The sequence below is a fragment of the Colobus angolensis genome, unplaced genomic scaffold (assembly GCF_000951035.1).
Source record: "Colobus angolensis palliatus isolate OR3802 unplaced genomic scaffold, Cang.pa_1.0 Scaffold5, whole genome shotgun sequence".
Taxonomy (NCBI): Eukaryota; Metazoa; Chordata; class Mammalia; order Primates; family Cercopithecidae; genus Colobus; species Colobus angolensis.
This window is the reverse complement of record NW_012118487.1, coordinates 22,867,918-22,892,467: the sequence shown is the minus strand read 5'-3', so window position 1 is coordinate 22,892,467 and position 24,550 is coordinate 22,867,918. Positions and strand designations below refer to the sequence as shown.

General features: G+C 38.0%; 1 protein-coding gene across 3 annotated transcripts; it reads left to right on the top strand.

Moving 5' to 3' along the window:
• Window positions 1-2,614: 2,614 nt before the first annotated feature.
• On the top strand, window positions 2,615-24,245 carry APELA (apelin receptor early endogenous ligand). 3 transcript variants are annotated; one of them, XR_001003758.1, is made up of 4 exons: window positions 2,875-3,034; window positions 4,536-4,625; window positions 22,170-22,354; window positions 23,971-24,205. XR_001003758.1 is itself a non-coding variant. In XM_011959677.1 (3 exons), the coding sequence occupies exons 1-2, from the start codon at window positions 2,959-2,961 to the stop codon at window positions 4,622-4,624; spliced, it is 165 nt and encodes a 54-aa protein (XP_011815067.1). In that variant the 5' UTR covers window positions 2,615-2,958; the 3' UTR covers window position 4,625; window positions 20,781-22,907. The 3 variants fall into 3 exon arrangements, 2 of the variants coding, with proteins under 2 accessions (XP_011815067.1, XP_011815068.1); XM_011959677.1 differs by lacking the exon at window positions 23,971-24,205 and having other exon boundaries at window positions 2,615-3,034; window positions 20,781-22,907; XM_011959678.1 differs by lacking the exon at window positions 22,170-22,354 and having other exon boundaries at window positions 2,959-3,034; window positions 23,971-24,245.
• Window positions 24,246-24,550: the final 305 nt, after the last annotated feature.

Sequence of the window (24,550 nt, the reverse complement as noted above, 5' to 3'; positions counted from 1 at the left end):
TGTTTTATAATAGCTTCAATAGGCTTTTTTTTTTTTTTTTTTTTAAATAAGAACCAGGATTTGGGCCTCAAATGGGAGGATAGCAAAATGTTTGAGGGCTGAGATTATGGAATTTGGATCCCATCTATTCCTCTTCCAGTCATCTAGCCCTTTAAGGCTACACCTCTTCAGCTGTCAGTTTTCTCATCTAGTAAACAGGGAGGCATGATACTTCAGAGTGTTTTTTGGGAGGATTATGCGAAGTAACATATGCAACACACACACATGGGATTTGGCCTGGGGCACAGTGCTTGCCTCCCTCACAAAAGCCGTCTGTAGGGTGGAAGTCTAGGTTTGTGTTCGTGTAAACAAAGAAGATTCCTTGTTCTCTTATACTTGCAGGCTGAAAGTGCTGTTTGCAGAGCCAGTTGCATTGTTCTGACACTTTCCTACCAATATTTCTCCACACCTAGTTATTCAGTACTAAGATGAATGATTTATTGCTATTGTTGACTCACATTCCACAGCTGGATCACTTTTCGTTATACCTCCATGTCTAACATTTCAGTTTGCCCATTGACTTTATAATCACGTTATTACTATACTCCAAAAGTCAACTATTTAAGCAACATCTTTTTCTTTGTTTTTTTGAAAGAATAATTTTAAAACATGTAAAGAAATCATGTCTAAATTTTTATGAGTTTAATACATAATCACTCTTTCAGGTAGAAAACCAGGTATTTTATCACATCTATTTTTTTAATGAGAAAAATGATGTTCTATGTGGTTACACGACTTAAGTATAACAGTTTGCTCTGTCCTGATCAGTGGAGATTTGTATCTTCCACAGCACCGGTGTATATTAGTGACATTCTAGGAATTCATTGTTGATCACCTGGTAATGAAATATAAAAATGTGGGCCGGGCGCGGTGGCTCAAGCCTGTAATCCCAGCACTGTGGGAGGCCGAGACGAGCGGATCACGAGCTCAGGAGATCGAGACCATCCTGGCTAACACGGTGAAACCCCGTCTCTACTAAAAATACAAAAACTAGCCGGGCGAGGTGGCGGGCGCCTGTAGTCCCAGCTACTCCGGAGGCTGAGGCAGGAGAATGGCGTAAACCCGGGAGGCGGAGCTTGCAGTGAGCTGAGATCCGGCCACTGCACTCCAGTCCGGGCGACAGAGCGAGACTCCGCCTCAAAAAAAAAAAAAAAAAAAAAAATATAAAAATGTTAGTCAATATTTGCTGTCTGTGGTAGGTCTTAAAGAAGATTCACTACTACACCTTTGAATAGACTTGAAAGTTGGCCTGAAAATATAGTGCCAAAATCTATATTGATCTCTTATTGATTTAACACTCAACTTTGTTAGCTTGCTGTTTTCCTGAGTGCTGTACTAAGAAGACTGGGGCGGGAAAGGGGGAGGGATTTAAAAATTTGAATAAACTCTTTGCCATTCACAAGTCAGTTTTGTATCATGAGTTCAAACTCTATTGTATTCCATTGATTTTATGAAATGATGTACAGCATGGTAAAGTAGGACACTTTAACACTATGCTTCTAGTTCCCAAACAGGTCAATATATTCTCAAGACTTCAATAAAGAGATTTTAAGAATTTTTGTATGCCATTACCTATTATAAACTCCATGCCTAACTAGACAGGCAGGGAAATTTACAGATTGACTTATGAAATCAAGATAAATTGTGCATTAAATGCAAACCTCAGGAAGCCCAAGGTTATGTATCAACTACCCAAGTGGAAAGAAGCCAAATACAACAAAATTCCTAACAGTTCAAAACAAATTACACATGCTTTAGAGTTAGTACTTTGGCTGTCCTTGTGTTTCAGTGCATATCTACACTATTCTTTTGGCATTTTGCATTTTACCTAAAATATGTTCGATATAGCTGTTATAAATGGAATTTATTATACTTACGTAACAAGTACAGTCATTTCCACTTATAACAGCTGTATCTGACATATAAGGGAGCTCTTGAAACAAAAAGAGATCTTGGTGCATGTGTGCAAAAGACAAGGCTAGACTGTTTTTGTGTTTTCTGAATCCATTGGGAGATGAACTAAGACTTTTTTACTCCATCTCCAATTTCTGTGACTGTGGTATGTTAGCCTGGTATTCCACCACATATAAATTTGTAACCGTACATAGATTTCATGAGTTTGTGGCTTGCCTGAACTTCCTTTTTTAAAATCCAGACATTTGCAGATGCAAATAATCTCCGTTACTTTTAAAATTGCACTTTACAAAATATTCATATACATGTAAATGTTTTGCAGATTTATTTCAAAACATTCTAAATTCCCAAAATCTTTACTGATACAAACCCACATGAATGAGGCAATTTGGAGAGTTAGTGTAAACAGGCACCACTTTGTAGTAAGTTTGGTAAAGATAAAGCATTTCAGCACATGTTCTGCCACAAAGCGTTTGGGACTCTTACGTTAGAGCTTCAGAATTCCTTCTGAAGAAGACAAAAGAGAGACTTCCTGTCATTTCCACTGGTTTCTGCACGTGGGACCAATATGGGCAAAGTTTAAACAGATGCAAATGGTAAGGGGAGGAGGCAGTGTCACGTCTTGTTTTACGTATTTCTTCATATCCAGATTGGATGTAAGTCATTCTCTTCTTGGAGCTTTCAGAGTACACTGCCACTAAAGTTAGAGCATGCTTGAATGGTTTATTTCACCAATATTTGCTTATGGAAATAAAGGGGAGTGGCCGAGGGGAAAGGAGAAGAGGAATGGAGGAGGGGTTTGAGGCTGAGGGAGGCTCTAACCACAGCACCGAGCCCCGGCAACCTTGTCTGATGTGATCATTAACCTTCCTGCAAAACACAGCTGGCAGTTCTCTGAGGTTTGTCATTAGAATGTGAAGACAGCCACACAGATATTGCACAGACTATTTACAGATCGTTTGGTTTACATTGAGAGTCATTGCTCCACTTTTGTGCGGTAGGAAAATGAGATTTCAGCAATTCCTTTTTGCATTTTTTATTTTTATTATGAGTCTTCTCCTTATCAGCGGACAGAGACCAGGTAGGCCTTTGATACATTTGTACAAGTAACTGTTTTGCCTCTTTGCATCCCTGGGTCTCTGAGCATGATTGTGTTTATCTGAAAACCACTTAGGTGTGCTTGCAGTTAGTAGTATTGGGGATAAATGTGTAGGATTTTGAAAGTATGCTGTCTATCCTGTTGGGTGTATTATTTCAATATTAACAGCTGGACTTTGAAATGATAAGTATTTTACCACTATTTTTTCTAAATGCAAAGAAAATAGATCTTTAAACTATTGCAGATGATGTTGTCCTTACAAGTAAAATGAAACAGAAATGTTCGTCTATTCATTATAAAGGTAAATAAATCTATAGATTTTTAGGTAAAATGCAAACTCCAAAGCAGTTTATTTAAAAAGTATGTTGCTGCCCGGAGTAGGGACTGAATTAACATACAAAAAACATAATGCAACAAAATGTAGATGAAATTTTAAAATTTCAATAGCTGTTGTTTCTAATTATGTAACTAGGCATGTCACTTAAAACAAGTGCAATTTTTATTATTATTATGCTTATAGAGCTAAAAAGCGTCAAAAATATGTATGGTAAAGATACATAATATTAATTTACTTGACACATTTTCAAAGATGATATCAACTGTATTGTACTTAACCAACAGAAATTTAGTACACAATAGTATTCTAATGTACATTTACTTCAAAACCAAATAGCTAAGATGTCAAAGAACTGGTAAGTTAAAAAGAAAGAAAGAATGAAAGAGAGAGAGAGAGAGAAAGGAGGGAAGGAAAAAGGGAAGAAAAGAACAGGAAAAAAATTAGAAAGTTAAAGTTTTCTGACCCAGGAAAACCACAAACCCAACTTTAAATAAAAAGTTGGTAATATTTACATCCAAATATGTTAGATTATTCACTTGATAATATGCTTCTTCAGTTAGAACAGAAAATGATGCATTACTTGTTAAAAATTCAGACTTTGCTTTTTAGTGAATTAGAAGTTTGATCACTGTGAGTTTATTTCAAATGATATCCCCTGATCTGTTATTTTACATAAATAAGAAAAAGTTCCAAGTCAGCAACTCTGAGAAAGCAGCTTGATCCCTTCTCATTGTTTACGGCAGTCACTATTCAAACCATTTATACTTTTCGGAAATACGGAGTAGCTCGAACAATGTTCTTACAAAATATTTGTGATTAATTTGCTACATAAAATAAAAGGTCTAGGAGTATTTAGGAAAAAAACATGTAAAAGGAGGAGGATATTACTATTAAGATGTTGCTATATTGCTTAAGATGTTAATAAAAAATAAATAAGAGTAAAAGAAGATCTTGCTATTAACATTAACTGTTAGGAACACCCCTTTTGTATACGCATCACATTGATTTTTAATTTTATAATCACATTTGAACAAATTGCAAATAACCACAGTCTAGTGTGGCTCCAAAATATGTTTGAATTGTCTAGATTAAACAACAATTAAGCCTCTGAAAAATGCTCCTAATACTTCTCTCTTTTTCCTTCAGTTAATTTGACCATGAGAAGAAAATTGCGCAAACACAATTGCCTTCAGAGGAGATGTATACCTCTCCATTCACGAGTACCCTTCCCCTGAGGTATTTTCTGACCAAAAATAGTTTTGCTACACTTAGGCAATGTTCCAAATTAGATATGCCAGAGAATGTTTCTTCACAGTTTGTAACATGTGGTAATGGCTTATGGCGATGTCAAGACTTTAGAGATGCCTACCAATAAATGAAAGAGGGAAATGAATGACATGACTTTTGAGAATTGCTTTAATAGCTAAGGAAGAAAATTAGACAGACGAGGACAATGTAGGAAAATCTTGATAATTGTTGAATCTGAGTAACAGCTATATGGGGGGCTAATATTATTGTGGATGTTATGCAGAGTAAGCCGATTCCCCTATTAAGACCAGTGTGTATGAAAGCATTTGGACATATTCACCCAACATCATACCATCAATGAACTACCATCAATACTTCAGGGTTTTCTTTTCCTCTTCTCTCCTCCTCTCCTCCCCCTCCCTCGACTCCTGTCTCCTCTCCACTCTCCCCTCTCCCCCAGGGTCTTGGTCTGTCACCCAGGCTGGAGTGCAATGATGTGATCTCAGCTCATTGCAGACTCAACCCCTCGGGCTCAAGTGATCCTCCCACCTCAGCCCCACAAGTAGCTGGGACTACAGGTGTGTGCCACCACTCTTGGGTAATTTTTGTATTTTTTGTACAGATGAGGGTTCCCCATGCTACGCAGGCTGGTCTCGAACTCCTAACCTCAAGTGATCCACCTGCCTTGGCCTTCCAAAGTGCTGGGATTTCAGATGTGAGCCAACGCACCCGGCCCTCAGGGTTTATTTTTTTCTGAAAATATTTCTTTTAATAGATAAAGTAAACTTAACACTAATGAAATGGCAGCTTTCCAGCCTCATCAATAGTAGTGACCTTGATAGTCACATCTTAAGGATAAATTCTGGTAGAGTTTTGCACCTCCCTTTTCTTATTTTTACACTTGCTAAATACTTTTACACCACCACGATTACCGGTAATACTGCTTGAATCAGCTAACTTCAAACACTGTTTAAGTTTAAGTTACTTCATACTAAAAAATACACAGTTTGGCATTCCATTGTAAGTATTTCAAGCTCATTAATTCATTAAAGATGTATCTTCCTTAAAAAATGCCACAGAAATATCCCTCATCTGGTTAACATACACAGGCAATGGCTAAATTAGCTTATTCAGTTGGCCTGTAGAGTAGCTTTTATGGTTCCATTCATTCAGTGGAAAGAACAGTTGCTATGTCTATTGTTTAATGCATGCTTTTCAAAGCCAGGGAAAGCCCTGTAGTAGAAAATTAAATGAAGGAGGAGCAATTTACTAAGAAACATTTATCAAAAGGACTGAGACAAAAAATGTCAAGTTCTCTATGCCTATATCTGTAACAAATTAATCTTCGTTACCAAAATACAAAAAATAGCTTCGGTGGAGGAATCCAGAAAGATGCAGTAGGAGGATTACTGAGAAGCCAATTGATTGAAACATGCTTTAAAAAGATTTTCTGTGTTAGAATATCCTTTGGTGTGTGCTGATAATGCTTCCAGCAGGGCATTTCAGTGTCATGTGTAAAACAATGGTAAAAATCTGTGCTTAAGAGGAACAGAGACACCCCAGATTTTTCCAGCACTCCTTCATAAATAACAAAGAGGAGAGGACACATTTCACAATAGCAAGAGAATTCCTGCATATACAAAGAAAGACACCTTTCAAAATATAAACACAAGTCTTTAGATAACCACAGATTATCCTCAAATCACATACCATAAAAACCAGTGTTACAAGTAAGCATGAGTAGTGAAATTTGAACTTTTAAAGTTGAGGGAAACTTTGACTTATAAATCAAGTTTGTAAACCAAAAGGAAATGTAATTAGCTTTGCAAACTACTTAATAATAGCAACCCTTTACAAAAGTTGACTGATAGCTTATAAAACTGCTTGGGTTATAGCATCCATTTTCTCAGTTTTAGACTACTTCTACATTCCAGCTACAGTTCTTTGAAGAATGCTTAAAAGTCACCTGTTGGAATCTACTGTAAGAGTTAACGTAAGATAAACATTAGATGATTTTTCAAGACCTTGCTCAACCAGCACTATAATAACAAGTGCTACCTTCAGATCTGATAACACAATTCTCACTGTCCTAAATACTTTCCCATTTTTTATATGTTTTGCAACAAGGGCACTTTGGTAACTGGGTCAACGTACTGTAAACCTAGGTAGTGGACTCTAAGGCAAAACACCCATTTCATTTCTCCCCCTCTAATTTTTTGGATGCTTTAGATAAAATCACATGTGGTTATTTGATCAGTTAGGATCAAGTAAGACTTTGTAAAAGGATAGGTAAGGTAAACAATTGACTTTGAAAGTTTTCCAGATGAACCCTTTATTAGAATGTTCAGACCTTTAGCTCATTTCATAGGAATGTCATATTATCTGTACTCAGTCAATTTTTCCAGCTCCTAGGGTCATCCTCAATGATCCCAGCCTACGCAACTGAATTAATTACGCAGAAAAATCCATGCTGTATGCAGTTCATTTCCTTGGTTTTTTTTTCTTAAAAACGTTTTGGCATCACCTTCAGTCCTAAGTGATTTAGAGTGAAGGAGAGCAAGAGAAGGGGTGTCAGGAAATGCAAGTCTACAGGTTAATGTGAGGGCTCTAGAGTGGAAAATGAGGTTACGACTTAAGACTGGAATGACTTCTCCCTTCCAATAGTAAAATCTCACCACATCAATGCTTTTATTTGTAAGTATGTACTCTAAGGCCAGGTCCAGTGGCTCATGCCTATCATCTTAGCACTTTGGGAGGCGGAGGTAGGTGGACGGCTTGAGTGCAGAAGCTCAGGACCAGTCTGGACAACATGATTAAATCTTGTCTCTACCAAAAAAAAAATTAAAAAATTAGCAAGGCATGGTGGTGCATCCCTCTAGTCCTAGCTGTTTGGGGAGCTGAGGCCTCCAGGGAGGATCATTTGAGCCGAGGAGTCTGAGGCTGCAGTGAGCTGTGATTGTGCACTCCAGTCTAGACCCTGTCTCTAAAAAATTACTTAATTAATATGTACTCTAGATAACTACATATCCTGTCAATATATACTCTACTCGCTTTTATTTTTTTTTTTTTGAGACAGAGTTTTCATTCTTGTTGCCCAGGCTGGAGTGCAATAGTGCCATCTCGGCTCACCGCAGCCTCCACCTTCCGGGTTCAAGTGATTCTCCTGCCTCAGCCTCCCGAGTAGCTGGGATTACAGGCATGCACCACCATACCCAGCTAATTTTGTATTTTTAGTAGAGACAGAGTTTCTCCATGTCGGTCAGATTGGTCTCGAACTTCTGACCTCAGGTGATCCGCCCGTCTCGGTCTCCCAAAGTGCTGGGATTACAGGCGTGAGCCACCGCACCCAGTCTAGCTAGCTTTTTAATAACAATTGTAATACATGTTCATGGTATAGAATATATTTCTAACAGCATAGAATGTAAAGTCAAAAGTACAAGTTCCCCATCCTACCCTATTGCCCATTTTCATGTTCCAGAGGTAATGACTATGAAAAGATTTTTGGAAAAAGTATCTTTTAATACATTATTTTTAATTGAGTCCAGCTAACACTCTTTTGTCACCCTCACTTACTATTCAAACTTTGCTTCTAGTTTCCTATTTTCTGCCTTATTCTTACCCGCTTTCAGACACGGGCATCTGAATCCCTTAACCAAACCTGCCCTGTTTCCCAACTCTTCCTGCAACTGTCCTAGCATCTTCATCCTTCTCACTCCATTCTCTCCACCTCCTGAGTTTAACTGAAACCCACTCTGCTTTCAGCATAGAATCTCTACTTTCATGGAGTACTTCATCCCCAACTTTAGCTGGGTTCTCTGGGAAGAACTCTTCTGCACTTCATATTCCTATTCAACTATTATTTCAAACTAACAACCTCTAGTTTCTTTACACTTCTTAATCTTCTCTTCCAACTCATAGCAAAAGATAACTCCTCTTACTTCATGGTGAAATAGGAGGTCATTAAGCCTGGAAATCCAACCTCACCCCGAAACTACAGACATCTGCATCTACAATGCTTCTTTTGTGTTCCCTTCCTAGTCTTCTTCTTTGAGACAGGATCTCATTCTGTCACCCAGGCTGGGTGCCATGGTGTGATCATAGTTCACTGTAGCCTCAAAGTCTTGGGCTCAGGTTTTATCCTCCTGCCTCAGCCTTCCAAGTATGTGAAACTACAGGTGTATGACACCATGCTTGGCTAATTTTAAGATTTTTTTGTAGAGACAGGGTCTAACTTTGTTGCCAGGCTGATCTTGACCTTCTGGGCTCAAGCAATCCTCCTACCTTGGCCTCCCAAAGTGCTGGGATTACAGGCATGAGCCACTGTGTGTGGCCCCTAGTCTTTCAATAAAAGATGCCTCTCTTGGATATGGGTAATCTCCCTAACCTCAGATAACTTGATCTAGCAATTATACTCCCTTGCTCCCCCAGAATGTTCAATATGTCAACACTGATCTATTTTATCTTTAAAAAAAAAAAAAAAGACAGAAAGATGAAAGAGACAAAGACAGAAAGAAAGAGAAAGAGAAGAAATGAACAAAGAAAGAAGACAGAAAGAGGAAGAGAAGAAAGAGAAGGGAAGAAAAAAGGAAAGAAAGAAAGAGAAACAGGGAAAGAGAGAGAAAGAAAGGAGAAAAGAAAGAAAGGAGAGAAGAAAGGAACAAAGAGAGAGGGAGAGAAGAAAGAGAAGGGAAGAAAAAAGGAAAGAAAGAAAAAGAAAGAAAGAGAAAGAAAGAAAGAAAGAGAGAGAGAGAAAGGGAGGGAGGGAGGGAGGAAGGAAGGGGAAGAGAAAGAAAGAAGGAGAGAAGAAAGAAACAAAGAGAGAGGGAGAGAAGAAAGAAAAAGAGGCAGGAAGAGAAGGAAAGAAAGAAAAGAGTTCCACCATTGACTCCATAGTGCTCTCTAGTGACCAGCCCATGTTCTCTTCCATCTCTTCAAAGCCACATTTTTGGAAAAGGCAGCTGTTTTCTTTCCTCCCAACTATTTTCAACACATTCTTCCCCTTTTCCTTCTGGGGAAGGTCCATTATGACTTCCTTCTTCTGAATCCGGTGAATGTGTTTCAGTCCTGATCTGTTATCCCGCTGTAGGTCAAATGGAACACAAAATAATAACAATAATTTGACAAACAACACCTTACAACATATGCCTTTCCAGTTTCATCTGTTACCTGATTCTTTCTCCCTTGCCTGCCCCAGAGGGGATAAGAGTTAAGACTGTGTTTGGACCCACTGGATTCAAGCTCTGGCCACACAGCTCACTCTCTGTGATCATTGTTAGTAAGTCATTTATTCTCTCTGAGTTTCCCTCCACTTCCAGATCTATAAGATGGAACTTGTTATGGCCCTTTCCCTATCATAACAATACTTGGCACATAATAAGTGCTAAATAAATAGTAGTCAGACTTATTATTACTTTAAAATCAGTCCATTCTTCACCTCTTAGCTCTTCTTCAAGCTACGCTTTTACCTAAAAGGAAAATTTTTTCACTTTTGTTCTCAGTATCATTCATCCTTTAGGAAACCTTCTCTGATTTTAATACCCCTACCAATTACAATAGATATGCCCACTTTTGCTCTCAGAGCACTATTTACATACTTCTGTTAAAATCCTTAACGCCCGGCATTAGAAAGTGTTAACTGACTGCAGTCCTCCCCCTTCCCTCTGCATGCTGTCAATTCCCCGAAGCCCGAGGGTAGGTTTTACTTATCTTTGTATCTTCCGCCAAAAAAAGTGCCTGCAATACAGCAGGCACTTCATAAGTGTTTTCGTTTGTTTGTTTGTTTTGTTTTGTTTTGTTTTGTTTTGTTTTGTTTTTGAGACGGAGTCTTGCTCTGTGGCCAAGGCTGGAGTGCAGTGGTGCAATCTCAGCTCACTGCAGCCTCCGCCTTTTGGGCTCAAGCAATTCTCCTGCCTCAGCCTCCCAAGTAGCTGGCATTACAGGTTTGCATCACCACACCCAGTTAATTTGTATAGTTTTAGTAGAGACAAGTTTTCACCATGTTGGCCAGGCTGGTCTCGAACTCCTGACTTCAAGTGATCTGCCTGCCTCGGCCTCCCAAAGTGCTAGGGTTACAGGTGTGATCCATCATGCCCAGTCTCATAATGTTGCTAAAAGAAGTAAAATAGGCTGGGCTTGGTGACTCACGCCTATAATCCCAGCACTTTGGGAGGTCAAGATGGGCAGATGGCTTGAGGTTGGGAGTTTGAGACCAGCCTGACCAACATGGTGAAATGCCATCTCTACTGAAAATACAAAAATTAGCCAGGTGTCGTGGCAGGCACCTGTAATCCCAGCTGCTCAGGAAGCTGAGGCAGGAGAATCACTTGAACCCAGAAGGTGAAGGTTGCAATGAACCGAGATCACGCCATTGCACTCCAGCCTGGGTGACAGAGTGAGACCATGTCTCAAAAAAAAAGAAAGATGAAATGAAATGAAGCTTTTACTTATTATCTTTTAAGATAATAAATTTAACACTTGTTCTCACTAGACACACACATTTTCAGATTTATTTTCTAATATTTCTAGGATGGAACTATGATTTTCTATCTCTGTGGCGGAGATATTTCCTCTTCTAGGAATTCCTTCTCTCATCAAGTCCAAACTCCCTGCCTCCTTGACAGTTCTCATAAATCTCATTTTCCTCATGAGGCCCACCCGAATTCAGTTAGTTTAAAATAATCTTCAATCCTCCTAACAGTCACAGCACTTTTAGTAGTAGGCTTTTAAAGCCATTTATCACATTCGACTTTGTTTCTTTAAATTTTTATCAGTATTGAAATATGAGCTCCTTGAAGACAAGATGTAGCCCCTAAAGCTTAAGGTACAAACCTTTGCTTAATGTGAATGGCCCAAGAACTGCCTTAAATATGGGACATTCCTGTGAGGGCTAAAATATCTGCAGGACATATTGCATAAAGCTAAATGAAATATAGAAAATCACAGCCCAGTGTCCAAAGGTCATGCTTGGAGGAAATCCCTAATGTCCCTAATTTACTGATGAGATAAAACTTTTCTGTAAAGATTATGATGCCAGCCGGCCACTGTGGCTCACACTTGTAAACCCAGCACTTTGGGAGCCTGAGGTGGGAGGATCTTTTAAGACCAGGAGTTTGAGAACAGCCTGAGCAACATTGCAAGACACTGTCTCTACAAAAAAATACATTAGCTGGCATGGTGCATCCCTGTAGTTCCAGCTACTCAGGAGGCTGAGGTGGGAGGATTGCTTGAGCCGAGGAGTTGAGGCTGCAGTGAGCTGTGATCACACCACTGCACTCCAGCCTGAGAGACAGAGTGAGACTCCACCAAAAAAAAAAAAAAAAAAAAAGATTACGGTGCCTTAATGATAAATATATTTACTTATACATTTATGTATCAAATACATAAATATAGTGATGTTTATATTATAAACATTTATTAAGATAATTATATATTCCTCTGAACAAAGTATGTATACAATGTTCTAGAGTTTCAAAGTTTTCTTTTCTTTTCTTTTTTTTGAGACAGAGTTTCAGTCTTGTTGCCTAGGCTGGAGTGTAGTACAATGGCACGATCTCGGCTTACTGCAACCTCTGCCTCCCAGGTTCAAGCAATTCTCCTGGTTCAGCCTTCCAAGTAGCTGGGATTACAGGCATATGGCACCACGTCCGGTTAATTTTTTTGTATTTTGAGTAGAGACGGGGTTTCACCATGTTGGCCAGGCGGGTCTCAAACTCTTGACCTCAGGTGATCTGCCCACCTCGGCCTCCTAAAATGCTGGGATTAAAGGCGTGAGCCACCGCACCCGGCCAGTTTTCTTCATTTCAAAAACTGATTTCTCCTTACAAAATGTGTAACAATTCTTTCCATAGATAGCTAAACTAGCTGCTCTCTACCATGTTGTTCAGGAATCTAAAATTTCTTTTTAGCATGAATCCCATCTAATACATTCCCCCCTTACCCACCCCCATCTTCCTCTTCCTTCTTGGTATCACGAAAGGCATGGCCAGTCCTTCATACGTGCTGTGGGTCCCCTTCTCTCCCTAAGATTTCTTAGGAATTTCAAGCTGCCACTTACACCTTTACCTCTCTGGATCATCGTGTCAAATTGAAAGTTTAAATGGTGATAAGACTATATATTAAAACAAACAAGACACACATATACACATCCACACACCCCTCTGTCAATACTCATGATTTTTCTGTACTCATTGTTCCCGATTCATTATTTTGCATTCACATCTAAATCCACTTTAATCTGTCTTACATCTCCTTCAGAATTATCCTTATCTTACTAAATTTTTTTTTTTTTTTTGAGACGGAGTTTCGCTCTTGTCGCCCAGGCTGGATTGCAATGATTCTATCTCAGCTCACTGCAACCTCTGCCTCCTGGGTTCAAGCGATTCTCCTGCCTCAGCCTCCTAAGTAGCTGGGATTACAGGCATGCGCCACCACACCCAGCTACTTTTTGTATTTTTAGTAGACACAGGGTTTCACCATGTTGGCCAGGCTGGTCTTGAACTTCTGACCTCAGGTGATCCATCTGCCTCGGCCTCCCAAAGTACTGGGATTACAGGTTTGAGCCACTGCACCCAGTCTGATCTTTCTAAATTAATTGACAAATTTTAGTCTTCTTCCTGATTTCACAGCAGAATTTAGCAGCTGGCTACTCGTCCTGCAAAAGTCCCTTCCCTTCAATTCCAGAGCACCATACTTATTTCCACTAAATTATCAGCTGACCCTCTGCCCCTAAGCAGGCTGTTGTACCCTTCAAGGTATAATAAAATGTATCTCTACTCTCTCCTGCTCTGTTTCATCCATTCCTTTAGCCCCAATTACCGCTTTACACTTAATTTTCATACTCCTGAGGAAAAAAAGAAAAATAGAAGATGACCACTCAAATGAGATCAAGCCAGGGATATTTATTCAGAGTTTACGTAGCAAGGGAGTCAGCCAGCATCACTTGAGTTTGGCAGGGGACCAAGACAGGCAGAGAATCAGGAAAGCTTCATTGTGAGAAACAGGGAAGGCTTTAGGTATGATGTGACTGGAGATGGTTGGCATGGGAAAGCTGAAAGCAGGCTATCTAGAAGCAGGATATCCTATTTAATTTGGGGAGTATATGTGGTTTTCTTCAGTCAGTCCTAAGTTAGAATCAGGGGAGGAGGGATAAAAAGGACACTGGTAGTTCTTGATCAAATCTTGACCATCTGGGACCAGCTGCTGCAGAGGTTGTGATTCGGCTTCCTGAGCTGATTGCTGCAGTCTGTGGGTCAAAGCATTAATACAGGATCTGGCCATTGTACACTTGTACATATTCAGTCTCCCAGTTCCCAATTTGTCACCGGTTCACCTCACACAAGCTCAACTACTGTTTACCTTGCAGCAACCTTCACACCTCCACTTTTGCTTCTCTTCGATCCAGTCTTTGTATTATGGCTTCTATACTGCTTAAGGTTCTTTAGTGATTTCTCATTACTCTTACAATTGAAATAAAATTCTGAATGTAAACCACAAAGGCGCTTCTCTGTGAGTTTGTCAAATATGTCATGTTCCTTACCACTTCAGGGCTTTTACACATTATTTTCTTCTGCCTAGACATGCTTTTTTCCTACTCTTCACCTTTTTCCTGCTCAGTGAAAATTTTGATTAAACGTCACTTCACTTGAGTGTGTATGTATGTGTGGGTGGGTGTGTACCATATATAACTTCTTTTTTTCAAGACGGAGTTTTGCTCTTGTTGCCTGGGCTGGAGTGCAATGGCGTGATCTCGGCTCACTGCAACCTCTGCTTCCCAGGTTCAAGCAATTCTCCTGCCTCAGCCTCCCAATAACTTCTTTTATTACACTGGCCAAAGTAACCTTGGTGAGGGTGGGGAGGGAGTAGGGGTGAGGGTGGGGGGTATGTGGGGGCTTGGAGTTCTTTAGGTATCACATTTCATTTATGTCAAAATTGTGCTGGAGTTTAGTTCAATTTTATACTAGTCTTCACATTTTTTTCTAATAGCAACATTTTTATATATACAAAAATTATGTGTATAAGTATGACATATATACACATTATTTAAACACATATGAAAACCATTTACAGCTTCGTCTTTTACTTAGCATCTAAATGACATAAATCTAATTTACTTTTATATGTGTATAAATATGACATATATACACATTATTTAAACATATGAAATCCATTTACTGATTTGTCTTTTACTTAGACGTATTTATTTGTACATATGAAAACAGCAAGTTATTTTTATTTTACTTTAAGTTTCAGAATATGTGTGTAGAATGCACAGGTTTGTTACATAGATAAACGTGTGCCATGGTGGTTTGCTGCACCTATCAACCCGTCACCTAGGTATTAAGAATGTCATTTTGAATGACACTGTAGTCCAATCAGCCCTCCATATCCGTGGGTTTTTCATTAAATCAGCCAATGGCAGATTGAAAATATTTGGGGAAAAAAAAAAGAATGGTAGTATCTGTACTGAACATGTTCTAACTTTTTTCCTTGTCATTATTCCCTAAACAATACAGTATAACAACTATTTCCATGCCATTTATATTGTATTAGGTATTATAAGTAATCTGGAAACAATTTAAAGTATATGGAAGGCTGGGTGTAATTTATATGCAAATACTACACCATTTTATATAAGGAACTTCAGCATCCATGGATTTTGGTATCCAAGGGAAGTCCTAGAACCAGTTCCCAGGGATACTGAGGGATGATTGCATTTCACTGTATGGATAGCCTTAATTTATTTATCTTGACTTTATTGACCAATATTGACATTTTGTAGTATTTATTTATGCTATTTTGAACAATGTTGCAGTGAACAGGCATGCATACATATTTGAACATATGTATACTTATTTTCTTACAAAATATTCCTAGAAGTGGAATTATGAGGATATGTATATTTAATTTTTTTCAGATATCATTTATACACCAGACAATTCACCCATTTAAGGTGTACAGTTTAATGGCTTTTACTATATTCCTAAGTTGTGCAACCATCACCATGATCAATTTTAGAACATTTTCATCATCCCATAAAGAAACCCCATACCCATTAGTAGGCACTCTCCATTTCTCCCCAGCTGTTCAGTCCTGAACAACCACTAATCTACTTTCTGTCTCTATAGATTTCCCTATTCTAGATATTCCATATAAATGAATTCCTGTGATATATGGTCTTTGTAACTAGCTTTTTTAAATTAACGTTTTCAGGGCCCATCCATGTAGTAGCGTGTATCCGTACTCCACTCCAATTTACGACTGAATACAATTCCATGATATGGAAAAATCACAGTTTGTTTGTCCAGTCAACTACTGATGAACATTTGGTTTATTCCCACTATTTGGCTAATATGAATCATTCTGCTGTGAACATTAGTGTATAAGTTTTTGTTGGAACATACGTTTTCAGTTCTCTGGGAATTAAAAGAGAGGAATTGTTGGGTCATATGGTTATTCTATGTGTAACTCATTGAGGAACTGCCAAGCTGTCTTTCATGGGGGTGGCATCATTTCACATTCCCACCAGAAGTATATGTGGGTTCTAACTGCTCCACATACTTTCCAACACTTGTTGTTATAGCTATCCTAGAGGGTGTGAAGTGACATCTTATTGTGGTTTTGATTTGCATTTCCATAATGACCGAAATGTTGAGTATCTTTTCACGTGCTTATTGGATATTTGTGTCTCTTTAGGGAAATGGCTATTCAAATCCTTTGCCCATTTTTCAGTTGGATTATTTGTCTTTATATTGTTGAGCTGTAAGATATACATATATGTATATATTCTGAATACAAAGCCCTTATCTGAAATATGATGGGCAAATATTTTCTTCCATTCTGTGGATGTCTTTTTTTGGTGTTGTCCTTGGAGCAAAAAAGTTTTTAATTTTATTGACGTCAAATTAGTCTATGTTTTCTTTGTTAACTTGTTCTTTAGGTATTATGCATTTAAAAAAAAATTAATCGAAGGTCACAAAGATTTACATCTACTTTGTCAATTTCTGCAAAGAGCCATCTGGTATTTGGATAGGGATAGTTTTAAATTTATAGATCAATGTAGCAAGTATTGCCATCTTGAGAAAATTAAGTCTTCCGATCCATGAAATGGAATGTATTTCTCTTTGTTCAGGTCTATTTTAATTGCTTTTGTAGTATTCAGAGTAGAAATTTCATACTTCCTTTGTTAAATTTATTCCTAATATTTATTCTTTTGATGCTATTGCAAATGGAATTTTCTTAATTTCATATCTGAATTGTCCATTGCTAATGCATAGGAATACAATTGATTTTTTATTGATCTTACATCCTGAAATCTTAATAAAATTATTGATTCATTTTCATAAGTTTTTCAGTAGGTTCCTTAGGATTTGCTGTGTACAAGCTCACATACAAGATCACCTGCAAACTGAGGTCGTTTCTTCTTCCTTTCTAATCTGGGTATCTTTTTTCTTTTCTTGCCTAAGTGCCCTGATGAGAACCTCCAAAGTAGTTCAAGCAAACATGTTTGTCTTATTCTTGGTCCCAGATTTAGTCTTTCATCCATTAAGTATTACGTTAGCTATGGGTCTTTGTAGATGACCTTTACCAGATTGAGAAATTTCTTTCTATTTCAAGATTGCTGAATGTTGTTATTATGAAGGGAGGATGTTTGTTTTGGTCAACTTCTTTTTCTGTATCTAAATTATCATGTGTGGCCAGCTGTGGTGGCTCACGCCTGTAATCCCAACACTTTGGGAGGCTGAGGGGGGCAGATTGCTTGAGCCAGGGAGTTTGAGGCCAGCCTGGGCAACACAGCAAAACCCTATCTCTGCAAAAAATGTAAAGAATTAGCCAAAAAGGTGTGGTGGTATGCACCTACAGTCCCAACTACTCTGGAAGCTGAAGTGAAAGAATTGCCTGATCCCAGGCCCAGGAAGTTGAGGCTGAGTGAGCTGTGATCAAACCACTGCATTCTAGCCTGAGCAATGGAGTGTGACCCTGTCTGAAAAGAAAAAAAAGAAAAAAAAATACAGAAAACCAAATATATATTCACACACACATATATATGTATATATATTATCATGTGTTATATGTTTTATCTCTTATTCTATTAATATTATGCATCACATTAAACGATTTTTGGATGTTAAATTAACTTTGTACTTCTGAGGTAAATCCCACTAAATCATAACGTTCTTCACATGTTGCTGAATTTAGATTGTTAGTATTTTGTTGAGGATTTTTACAGCTACACTCACAAGAGATATTGGTCTGTACTTTTCTTATGATGTCTTTTTCCGATTTTGGTATCAGGGTAACCATAAAATGACTTCGGAAGTGTTTTCTCCTCTTCTGAATTTTGGAAGAGTTTGGGAAAAATTGATACTAATTATTCTTTAATTGATTTATAGGATTCACCAGTGAAGCCATGTGGTTCTTTCTGGAAAGTTTCTTAATTGCTAATTCGATCTTTTTTCTTGTTATGGATCTATTTCAGATTTTTATTTCTTTTTGAGTCACTTTTGGTAATTTGTGTCTTTCTAGGAATTTGTCTCTTTCTAGGAATTTGTCTATCTTATCTAAGTTATCAAATTTGTTGTCACACAGTTGTTTATATTATTTTCTTATAGTTATTTTTTGTTCCTGTAAGGTTAGTAGTGATGTTCCCTCTTTCATTTCAGAGTAGTATTTTGAGTCTTTTCTCTTTTATTCTTGGTCAGTCTAAATTAGGTTCATCAATTTTGTTGCTATTTTCAAAGAAACAACTTTCGTTTTGTTGATTTTTGCTATGGTTTTTCCATTCTCCAGTTCATTTGTTTCTGCCATAATCGTCATTATTTCCTTGCTGCTGCCTGATTTAGGTTTTGTTTGCTCTTCCATTTTTAGGGTCTTAAGTGAAATGTTAAGTATTCAATTGGGATCTTTCTTCTCTTTTACTATAGATGTTTATAGGTATAAATTCCTCTCCAAGTGCTACTTTAACTGTATTCCCTAAGTATTCATTGTCATTCATCTCAAAATAGTCTCTTATTTCCCTTGTGAGTCTTCTTTGAGTTACTGGTTGTTTAGGAGTCTGTTGTTAATTTCCATATATTTGAGAATTTCTTAAATTTCTTTTGTTATTGATTTCTAATTTGATTCCATTGTTGAATCATCTATTTCTCCTTTCAATTCTGCCAAATTTTGCTTCATGTATTTTAGGACTCTGTTTTTAAGTATATTTATCTTCTTAGTTGTTCTATCTTCCTCAATTGACCCTTTTAGCATTATAAATGTCTTTCTTTGTCTCTAGTAACAATTTTTGTCTTAATTTTTTAAAATGTGACATTATTATTAGTATATTCACTTCAGTTCTCTCTTATACTTGCTGCTTGCACGATATCTTTTTTTTCATCCTTTGACTTTCAATCTATTTTTGGCTTTGAATCAGAAATATGCCTTTGCAAAGAACATATGGTTAGATCATGTTTTTTGTTTGTTTTTTTACCCAGTCTGACACAATCTGCCTTTTGAATGGATTATTTAGTAAGTTCATGTTTAATTTTATTATTTATATGGTCGAACTTGCTTATGCAATTTTACTTTTTCTTTTCTATATGTCTCATGTCTTTTTTTGTTCCTCTCTTCCTCCTCTACTGCTTCCTCTGAATTAAATGAGTATTTTCTTGGGTTTGTTGTTTGGTCACTAAAAAAAAAAAAAAAAAAAAGGAAAGAAAAATTAAGAATATTGTGCAGTATAACATTTTAATTTATTTAACAATTTTTCGGCTGGGAGAGGTGGCTCACACCTATAATCTCAGGACTTTGAGAGGCCGAGGCAGACGGATCATTTGAGATCAGGAGTTCAACACTAGCCTGGCCAATATGGCAAAACCCCGTCTCTACTAAAAATACGAAAAAATTAGCCAGGTGTCGTGGCGCACGCCTGTAATCCCAGCTACTCAGGAGGCTGAGGCAGGAGAATCACTTGAACCCAGGAAGTGAAGGTTGTGGAGAGCCAAGATCATGCCACTGTGCTTCAACCTGGGTGACAAATATGTATATATTGTAAGTTTGATAAGCAAAAAAAACCATCTCATTTTCATCTATTTTTTACAAAACACACACATATATATATTATTTTCTTTTTTCTTTTTCTTTTTTTTTTTTTTTTGAGACAGAGTCTTGCTCTCTCGCCCAGGCTGGAGTGCAGTGGCATAATCTGGGGTCACTGCAACCTCTTTCTTCCAGCTTGCTTTCTTCAAGCAATTCTCATGCTTCAGCCTCCTGAGTAGCTAGGAATATAGGTATGCACCACCATGCCCAGCTAAATTTTGTAATTTTGGTAGAGACGGGGTTTCACCATGTTGGCCAGGCTGGTCTCAGACTCCTGAGCTTAAGCAATCCACCTGCCTCGGCTTCCCAAAGTGCTAGGATTGTAGGCGTGAGCCACCATGCCCAGCCACACACACATATTTTTTCTAGATGAGCTCTTGCTATGTTTTCCAGGCTGGTTCTCAACTTCTGTGCTGAAGCCTTCCTCTCACCTCAGCCTCACCAATAGATGTGAGCCATCATGCCCAGCCCCATTTCATTTTTATGTTCAAATTTAGGCAATCTGAGTTGAGGGAGATGATTCCAGAAGAGGCATCTGCATATTTGTATTGTGAAATTAGTCATAGTTAGCACCCCACTGTGACTGTGAGATGTGAAGTGAAAGTGAAATGTGAAGGAGGTGGAAACTTCCAGAAATGAAGCAAGAAGCAGCCTTCACGTCTTCAGGAGGGGGCCAAATAGAAACTACCTAGGGAAACATTGACACCAGTGGTGCACACCTGTAATCCCAGCTACTCAGGAGGCTGAGGCATGAGAATCACTTGAACTTGAGAGGCAGAAGTTGCAGTGAGCCGAGACTACACCACTGCACTCCAACCTGGGCAACAGAGTGAGATTCTGTCTCAGAAAATTAATAAAATAAAATAAAAATTTAAATTCAGCCTTTTAAAGACACACAGGTGCTGCATTTCTATTGAAAAGTAAGAATATATAAAGATGCTTTCAGCACTGAAAAACACTGGTAAACTTCCATAACTCATTATTTAAAAAAAAAAATTAAGCATGTATTTATTGGTGTGCTGGATAGTATTTCTTTGATGTATTTCTTTCTCATTTGCCTCTCAGATATAGATCTCTCTAGCTAACTTTACTGGATCTATCAGAAGAAGAAGAGGAGTGAAGGAAAGACACCCAGCCACCCAAAAGAACTTCACGATGCCAAGAGTGTGATCGCTTAGAAGTTCCTACACAAAAAAAAAGGATCATTTGAAAGCACCTGGGATGGTTTATTAGCTTCAGAGGATTTTATTCTTCTTGGCTTCTCTTTAGAGGGAAAGTCACATAAATTCAAAAGGATTCCAATCTGAAGCCCAAATTGTTTGCCTACATAACAAAAATATCTCATCTTTTCCTGCACATTATTATTCTCTTATGAGTTAAAAAGAAAAATACCTTTTAGCGTCTTACAACTCTCTCATGGTAAAAGGTGCAATAATTTACAATGTTGCTTTCATATTCCTATAATTCTCCAAAAGTATTAACTTTGTATATGTTTGAGTGATTTTCTAAAAACTGCTCAATCTGAAATCAATTGCATTGACCATTTGGCTTCCCACAAAAGGGAGAAAATAATTGGTTCTTTGATTATAGATAAAGACTAAGAAAAGCTATTAATTGCTACCAATTTTATGATAGGCTTTAAGGTTTATGAAAGTATGATTTTTTGATTTCATGAGTAATGTTGTCCGTTTGAAGTTAAAACATAAAATCCTAATTGTAGTTCATTTTATGTTTAAATGAAACCATTGTTTTTGTTTTTGTTTTGAGACAGAGTCTCACTCTGTTGCCCAGGCTGGAGTGAAGTGGTACACTTTTGTCTCACTGCAACCTCCACCTTCCAAGTTCAAGTGATTCTCCTGCCTTAACCTCCCAATTATAGGCTGGGATTATAGGTGTATGCCACCACACCCAGCTAGTTCTTGTATTATTTGTAGAGATGAGGTTTCACCCTGTTGCCCAGGATGGTCTTGAACTCAGGCTGGAGCCATTCATTTTTTAACCTTTCTCATCATGTAATTATAAGAACCCAATGTTTGATTTCCTTTGAAGTTTTGTTATGTCCTTTATTATTTTGTATAGATAATTTCTTAAAAAGTCTTACTTAAAGTTGACATCTAAAATACAGTTATGCCAATGAAGTCCTACTCAGGGTGATATCTGTATCTAAAAGATGAGTGTTCAACATCCTATTAGGCTTTGTCTTGGTGTTGTTCATCCTGAGATGCTGAGACACGGAAATAAAAAATCAGAAGGAATTTAGAGATATAATTACTCAAAAAAGAAACTATCCAGTCTAAATTTGAGTTGTGTTGATAACTAGGTGTTCCTCAGATGCTAAGATGTTTTTAATTTGTATGTATTGAAGGATTGTTAGCTTAGTGCCACAGAATTTTTCTTACTTTATGTTAATTCCAGATAAAAAATTTACAAGTTTATATCTTTTTTTTTTTTTTTTTTGAGATGAGATCTGGCTCTATCACCCAGGCTAAAGTGCAGTGTCATGATCTAGGCTCAACCTCCACCTTCCTGGCTCAAGCGATCCTTCCACCTTAGCCTCCCGAGTACCTGGGACTACAGGCACTCACGGCCACACCTGGCTAATTTTTGTATTTTTTGTAGAGATGGGGTATCGCCATGTTGCCCAGGTTGGTCTCAAACTCAGGCTGGTGAGCTCAAGTGATCCGCCTCCTTGGCCTCCCAAAATGTTGGGATTACAGGCATGTGCCACCATGCTGGGCCAAAGTTCATATCTGGAGTAGAAGTTTTACTTTGTAAACATTATAAAGTAGAAGAAACCATAAACCATTAACCCTTATTTTGCTAAAATGAAAGATTGGAGTTAATATATATATATATAATTTTAAATAGAAAATCTGACAATACTGTGGAATTTGTCTTCCTTTCAAAGCTTATTAAAAGTGTCTTTGCAGATGAATCGTACTTTCCACAAGTGCATTTGAGTAGAAACATAAGCTAGTCTCAGTTATATTTATGTTTAAAACACGTACTTGTTTGTATATTTTGTACTGAAATAAAAAAACCACTTGATTGTCAAGATACACCTCATTCAATACAAGTCTAAACTCTTTCAAGTACAAATTTGCATATTCACATAAAAAGTTACAGATCGGTTTTACCGTTGTGAAGTAATGAAATGGTTATACATTTCTTAACTGTTCAATAAAACACTCAATGATTTGAATGCCTGGCTGTCCTTACTTTGTATAAGAAGTGTTCAGTGTTGAGTACAGTATGGTAGAAATGTTCCTGATACCTGTCTGTGTTTCCAGTGTTTGTTCATATTAATTGAGGCATTTAAGACTGAACAGTCTCGATACATCCCTTACCACTGCAGATCTTTTACGTAATTCAAGATTATCAGAGCAAGGGCAAAGATTCTCTCAAAGTCTACCAAAACTCAATAACCAGTGGCACATATGCTTGTTGACATACCAGAACAGGTCCTTGACATACAGCTATCTTTTATTCACTGAGAGGTGAATGAGACCAGAGGGGTGCCAAATCTGTGTTCTTTAAACTTAATAATTTTTATGGGTTGGTATTCTTTTAAGTATTTTTCTTGGAGATAGAGTCTCACTCTGTTGCCCCGGTAGGAGTGCAGTGGCATGCTTTCAGCTCACTGCAACCTCCACTTCCCAGGTTCACGCGATTCTGGTGCCTCAGCCTCCCAAGTAGCTGGGATTACAGGTGCCCGCCACCACAGCACCCGGCCTAATTATTTTTCTATTAAAAGTTTTTTGTGACCAGGCACGATGGCTCACACCTGTAATTCCAGCACTTTGGGAGGCTGAGGCTGGTGGATCACCTGAGGTAAGGAGTTTAAGACTAGCCTGACCAACATGGAGAAACCCGTCTCTACTAAAAATACAAAAATTAGTTGGGCGTGGTGTCGGGCACCTGTAATCCCAGCTACTTAGGAGGCTGAGGCAGGAGAATTGCTTGAACCTGGGAGGAAGAGGTTGTGGTGAGTCGAGATCACGCCATTGTGTTCCAGCCTGAGCAACAAGAGTGAAACTCTGTCTCCAAAAAAAAAAGTTATTTGTAATTTCTAACATTTTCAGAACACAAAGGAAAAGACTTTTTACAGAACTTGATTAAGATGGTTAAGGGGATCAGTAATAATGGTGTCACCCCAATTTGGATCCCAGGAGTGAGTCAGTGAGTAGACCAGATGGAGGGTAGTGGACCAAAGAAAATTGTAAAGGCTGATCCCTTCTTTCAGGTTTTGCCGTTCTTACAGCTTCCTTTGAGGAACAGAAATCATTGTTCGTTGTGCATTTGATCAGAAGGAAAAAGCAAAACTGAAATTAGTGGTCAGTGAAGTCTTCGGTCCCATCCTGAATCATTTTTACCCTCTGTTCAGGGACAGGTCTAGAATGAGTGAGCACAAAACTGAAGAGTGTGCTGAAAATCTCAGCAATCAAGTTAACATTTGAACTCTATTTTTGAAAAAAAATTAACATCCACGAAAAATACATGATGAATAAAACATCAAAATTTTAGATAAACACAGGATATTAGGAATGAGTGTGGTGGCTCACCCACCCAAAGTGTAATCCCAGCACTTTGGGAATCTAAGTCAGAAAGATTGCTTGAAGCAAAGAGTTAGAGACCAGCCTCTGCAACATAGCAAGTCTTCATCTCTAAAACAAAATAATTAGCCAGGCATGGTGGTGAATGCCTATAGTCTAAGCTACTGAGGCTGAAGTGGGAGAATCACTTGAGCTTAGGAGTTGAAGGCTACAGTCAGTTATGATCACCACTGCATTCTAGCCTGGGCAACAGGAAGACCCTGTTGAAAGGAAGAGAGAGGGCCAGGT

What these genes read in the sequence shown, in the direction of transcription:
- APELA (XM_011959678.1), top strand. Translation starts at nt 2,959, where the DNA reads ATGAGATTTCAGCAATTCCTTTTTGCATTTTTTATTTTTATTATGAGT. An exon ending in TATCAGCGGACAGAGACCAG is followed by an intron (nt 3,035 to 4,535) that starts GTAGGCCTTTGA and finishes TTTTTCCTTCAG; the next exon opens with TTAATTTGACCATGAGAAGA.